Source organism: Fundulus heteroclitus, chromosome 4 (genome assembly GCF_011125445.2).
Source record: "Fundulus heteroclitus isolate FHET01 chromosome 4, MU-UCD_Fhet_4.1, whole genome shotgun sequence".
In the NCBI taxonomy this organism is placed as follows: Eukaryota; Metazoa; Chordata; class Actinopteri; order Cyprinodontiformes; family Fundulidae; genus Fundulus; species Fundulus heteroclitus.
Window position 1 is genome coordinate 19,432,425 of NC_046364.1, and position 5,954 is coordinate 19,438,378.

General features: G+C 43.0%; 1 protein-coding gene across 1 annotated transcript; it reads left to right on the plus strand.

The window, feature by feature from the left end:
• On the plus strand, positions 1 to 4,834 carry LOC105934152 (lactoylglutathione lyase). The gene is made up of 6 exons (XM_012874017.3): positions 1 to 111; positions 2,187 to 2,269; positions 2,409 to 2,549; positions 3,954 to 4,021; positions 4,213 to 4,302; positions 4,445 to 4,834. Exons 1-6 carry the CDS (start codon positions 46 to 48, stop codon positions 4,534 to 4,536), a joined length of 540 nt encoding a protein of 179 aa, XP_012729471.1. The 5' UTR covers positions 1 to 45; the 3' UTR covers positions 4,537 to 4,834.
• The last annotated feature ends 1,120 nt before the right edge of the window (positions 4,835 to 5,954 follow it).

The following is a 5,954-nucleotide window of genomic DNA, read 5'->3' on the forward strand; positions in this document are numbered from 1 at the left end:
TCCCAGTAAACTGAGGTGAGGTGTAGAAACGTCCCTTCTGTGAAAATGGGTGACACCGGCTTGTCAGAGGCAGCGGTCGCAGCTTGTAAAGATGGAGACCCTTTAACTAAGGTAAGATGACTACTGTATTGATGTAGAATGGAATAAACCAGCAACAGACTCTCCAGATCAACAGGCCAGACACTTCCGGACAGGTAAACCTGCTGTTTGCGCCGCGTCCATTATCGGACAGGTTCCCTCTCTGAATGGCGGGGGAGGGTTCGGTGACCTGGGGTTTGGGTTATTTGGACATTTACAACATAAACACGTCCTGCCGCTGTGTGTGTGTGTTGACATTCCTCACTTCTGGCGCGTTTTAGCAGAGGCTGCCTTCTGCAGGCTAACTTTTAGCTGAACGGTCGCGTGGCGGTGAAAGATCTCTGCAACTTGTTGGAAGTCTATCGTCTCGCGTTGTGCAGGAGCGCGTGCCCATTAGGCGCGCGCCGTAGGAGAGCCGCAGCAGCAGCAACGGCGGGTTGACGGTTCTAAACCGGTTCTGCCGTCTCGGCGTTTTTAGCCAGCGCCCAGCGTCTCTCGGAGTGTCCTGCTGCGGGTCGCAGCCGCGAAATAAATAGACGAGAGTGGACTTGCGTCTGCTCCGGAACACGTCGGAACACGCCAAAGCCCCGGCTGCTTCTGCTGCACTCCCCTGGGAATCCTTTGAAACTATATTGCATTTTTTTAAAGCATCACCAAAACTAATGAGCAAAAAATAATTGTTTTCAAGATGCAACTTTTTTTCCTTTAGGAATTGATAAACGCACAAAGCGGTATTTTTGGGGTATATCTCCTACCAGCTGTGCACATCTGGAGACTGGATTTTGTTTTCATCGTCCACAAATGGCGTCTGGGATCATTTCTCAGTTCCCGGTCTAGTTTAGGTCTGCACTTTGGGACCATTCCTACAAACCTTTGGCTGCATCTGTAGGGTCAGCCCTCAAATGTTCTGCTGGCCCCCTCTAACAGCTTCCCTAGGGTGGATGGCCGCACCAGCAACACAAAACACGAAACCTTTCATCTGTCCCGGCTCTCACACAAAATTCTAATGAAAAGAAACTGGAGGCCATTCTTCTGACCGGACAAGATGTAGGATGGCCATAGCTTCACTGAGCTTCCCCGCCGCAGACGGCTGACAGTTCAGAGGGAAGGGGGCAGGAAAGAGACAAGCTGCAGAGATAAAAACCAGGCTTGGACAGCAGAGCTCTGGTGTTCTTCTAAATGAGACATTTCTAAAGCAAAAATGAAAGAAGGCAGGCAGGGGATGCGCATCATGAGATTATTTGCATCAGCCGTGGTGCGTTTATGGTCAGTGTAAGTTATGGCTTATGCTCGACTTTCACCTGCAGTGCACAAGCAGCGTTCAGGTGGAACCTGCCATGCTTTCCGATTGGAGCAGCTGCATGGAGGTCATTGTGATGTTAGTAGTGAGCTGTGCTGCTGCGTGTGCGTTAGGGGGGTGTTTCTGATTTATTTGTATGAATGAATAAACAGATGGATTTATCTGTATTGGCTCAGACCCTTTTGCAGGACGATGCATTAATCAGGCAGAACAGCATATTAGTTAATCTGTAGATTTGTAATGCACTCTGGCACAATAGCTCCCTGTTACGGCTCCGATGACAGAAGCGGCCATGATCCCCGCAGACAGCCGCCACGCGTCCCTGAGCAAGACCCTTAGCCCCAGGTTGCTCCCTCAGGGACGGGTTTAAGGCAGAAGACACATTTTTGTTGGAATGTACAATTGCAATTACAGATAAAGATTTCTTCTTGTCCTTAAAAGGCCACCACACGAACCTATTTCTATCCACATAAAAAATGTTAGACACCTACGGTTAGTTGGCATAGCATCTGTTAATATATCTATGCAAATGGACACACGGTGATTATGGCAGAACTTAAAAAGGGGAGATCTACTAAATCACGTGACTGTTGGATCATTTTCCTCCGAGCTCGCCGTAACATATGCTTTCAATCCCTGACATCTTTGTGGGATTTTCGTTGTGGTTACTGCCGGAGCTCTGCCACGCTGATGAGACAAACCTGCCGTGATAAGACACAAGCAGCTTCTCACTGTGACCGACCTGCGCTGCTGTAGCTGCTGCTGTCGAACTGATGCCTTTCTCTGTTCATTTCTGTCTGTGTTTCAGGATTTTATGATGCAGCAAACTATGCTGAGGGTCAAAGATCCGGTTAAATCCTTGGATTTCTACACCAGGATCCTCGGCATGACGTGAGTTTTGGGACTTTGCAAGCTGCTGAATGTGAAAACAACAAAGTTTTTTTTTATTTTTTTTTATGGCACGCCACGGGTTGCCATACGCCAATCAAGCCGCGTGTAACGTTTCCCTCCGGTGTGCAATATGTTGCAGGCTACTGCAAAAGTTTGACTTTCCCTCCATGCGCTTCACGCTCTTCTTCTTGGGCTACGAGGACAAGAAGGAGATCCCCGCAGACGTGAAGGAGAGGACGGCCTGGACCTTTTCACGCAGAGCCACCATCGAGCTGACGCAGTAAGCACAGATGATGTTCAGATGAGGGCGGCGACCAAACGCTTCCAGGAACGGTTATAAACCGCCTTAAAAAGTGGCTCTGAATTGCATAGTGCTATAAAGACATAAAAGCAAATCTATAGGAGTAAAGTACCTTTAGAGATGGAATATTAAAATGGATATAGGAACTCTAAGAAGTGTGAAACTTGCAGAGAAATGTACAGGGATGTATACGTTAAAACAAGACTAATGAATGGAAGCAGGTTATTGTCTAGGAACAACATCTGGAGAGAGAACCAGGGCGGCACTGAATGGACGGCTATTTTGCACAGAGCGTGTGATTAAATGTACATTCAGTGGAACGGTACGGCACCGTAGTGACCTGGAAGGCACGTGTGATTTATTGCACCGTCCTGTAGTCCAGGTTTAAACTTTACCAACTTGATGGCAAGCTCCTTTAGAGAGAACAAATTGGTAAAGTCTGCAAAAAAGTCACTAAAGCTCTAGGTATTTTGAGAAGGATTATACATTTTGTTCACAATAAAGTGATGTTAACTTTATATTATTCATTAATCTATTCATACCTGTCATACTATTGTTTGGGCAAGTACATTTCCTGGTTATCTTAAAAAATCCTACTTCTCCAAAAAGCTTTTGTTGGCTTAGCGACATTTTTTTGATTCAGCAAGTGTTCCTTTTTCTCTAAATTACAGCTGTTGAATATTTATGAAATTAATATTTTCAAACATGTACCTTTTTGGTTTTATGATAAACGAGGTCAGTCTCCTGATAGTTTCAATAATTATTATGTTAAGAACTGCCAAGTGCATTCTTATAATACTAGACAAGCTTTGTCTTTTTCATCTACCATTAAGTACTAAAACTCAAGTGCATTTTTCTTTTCGGCATTTTGCATGATGCAAAAATTATGGAACGAATATGGAAAATATTTGGATTCTTCAGAGATAAATGGTAGAAAGTCTTTGAAAAAAATACTGTTATCCAAAAAAGACAGTGATGCATGATTTTACAAATATTGACTCCCTGAAATTTGGAAGCTAAAATGTAAAACTGTACATGAAAGACATTTTCTCCAGAAAATGTCTTTAATTTTCTGGAGACAGAAAATGAAAGACATTTTCTGTCTCCAGTGAAATGTCTTTCATAATGTGAGCCGTCTGGTGTTTTTTTTTGTTTTAGGGGTGTGGCCTTTGGTATAAGCCCTAAGGGGTTTCTGTCACACTCCATCACATTTCTTATTTTATTGATGTATTCTGATTTGTGAAAATAAATAAATCTAAATTCCCTTGATTAGAGCGTCAGATGAAATCGGTACATTGGATCTCACTGGGTATTAAATGTAACCTTTAGTTTCTGTCGCCTGTCTTGCCTCATGTATTTGTCCTCCTGTCCCTTGTCTTTCAGTAACTGGGGCTCAGAGTCTGACGACAGCCAGTCTTATCACAACGGGAACTCTGATCCACGTGGATTTGGTGAATGTGTTTCCTATTTTTTATTTTTTTATTTTTGGCAAAAAGCACAGTATTACAGTTCACAGGACCAGCAGCACTCCTGTGACTTCACAACTAGCTTTCCTTCAGTTAAACCTACTTAAGATTTGCACAAGTTCATAACTTCAGTGTGCAATAAAGTGAAATACTCTCTGTTTGTTTTGTTTTTTTAGGACACATCGGTATCGCGGTTCCGGATGTTTATGCAGCTTGTAAGATGTTTGAGGAGCAGGGAGTAACGTTTGTCAAGAAGCCAGACGATGGTAAGATGGGTGCAACGGCGTACGACTGAAAATGGTTTCCGTCCACTCGTTGTGGACTTACAATAAACATTTAACGCTTTGGTTTATTTTCAGTGATATATGTATAAAATTCTCCACTTGTCCACCTATTGTTTTCCCTCAGGTAAAATGAAAGGCCTGGCCTTCATCCAGGACCCAGATGGCTATTGGATTGAGATCCTGAGTCCTAACAACATGGTGTCCATCACCTCCTAAAACCTACCGGCGTCCTACCTGCAGCGTGGCAGAAGGCCTGGGCTGCTGTGGCTTCACTAGGAGCAACACGCGTGGAAGAGCTGTGAGCGGGTGGATTGGGAACGTTTGCATACGGGCAGCATGGGTACCCCCGCATGGCCCGGACTAGTAATGGACAGCTGACATGCAACCAGATTACTTAGTGAGCTATAGAGTTATGTACTGTGCCTAGTTGTTGCTTTGCTTGTCACCATCACGTCTGATGCTGAAACGGTTGGTGTACGGTGAAATAAATATGAAAGCCACAGCTTAAACCGTGGATTTGTTTCCAATTATTTCAGTGATTTGGAAACCAGAAAATGATATGCGTGTGTGCCAAACTTTGATGCCAGCTAAGGTGATAGGGACCCAAAGAGAGACACTTTGACATGTTGAATGACAACATCTGGCTCTGAACAGCATTCACTACAGAGAAAATAATACCTGGTGTAAATTAAGTTTATTCGGTTGGTGATGTGCTAACTGTGAAAATCTGTTGCTAATTTTCAAGAAAAATATTCAAGTAGAGCTCTGCAAATAATTTAGACCTCACCTTTCCTTTGAAGGAATGAAGAAAACTACCTGGCTGGGGACTCCTTAGCACCTGGTACCGGCTCATCCTTCAGTGTTGATCACTGGGGACATCATTTTAGCACTTTTTTTGGACATCAATACAAAAACCTAACTTTTGTTTTTAAAATTCCATCATTTTTGTCTCTTTTTGTCCCCCCCCAGCTCCTTAAAATGTGTCTGGTTCCACCGTTTTCACGGCAAACTCAACTCTTCCCACATATTTTTCTGGGGATAGTCATTCTGAAATTGTATTTAACCCTATAAATCCAAATGTATCACTTTTGATACAAATATTTCTGAGACCTCTTCGACAGTCAGCATTTTTCTGAACATACAATTAAATGTGTTCCACACCCTATATAAATATGCAGAAAACATCAGGGGAAATGTATTTTTTGAGCTAACATACCAATTACAATCCAAAGAAAACCTGAAATGCTGACGTTTTATTTTTTAAAGTAGCCAAAAAGCTCTTTTTTTTTTTTTTTTTTAAATGTGATGTTTCCTCACCATTACCTGTTTCAGGCTTTGAATGGTCATGGTTTTGCTCAAACGTTGCAGCTCTCCTCAGCTGCTTCAGTCAGATTTGTGAACCGTTTCAACAGAAGTAAGGAAAAAGGGCTCTGCCCATCCTGCACCACTGCTTTTCTTTGTGCAGCTGTTTGTTTTCTCTATAACCGTCTTTTATCCTCACACGTGGATAAATCATGTTTGGTTTGTTAAGATTTGGTCAACAGAATTATGAACCATTAAGTTGACTAAAACAAATCTAAAACTCCATTAAAACACTAGCCAAGTATCGGTAAATACAGATGCCAGCATGGCAC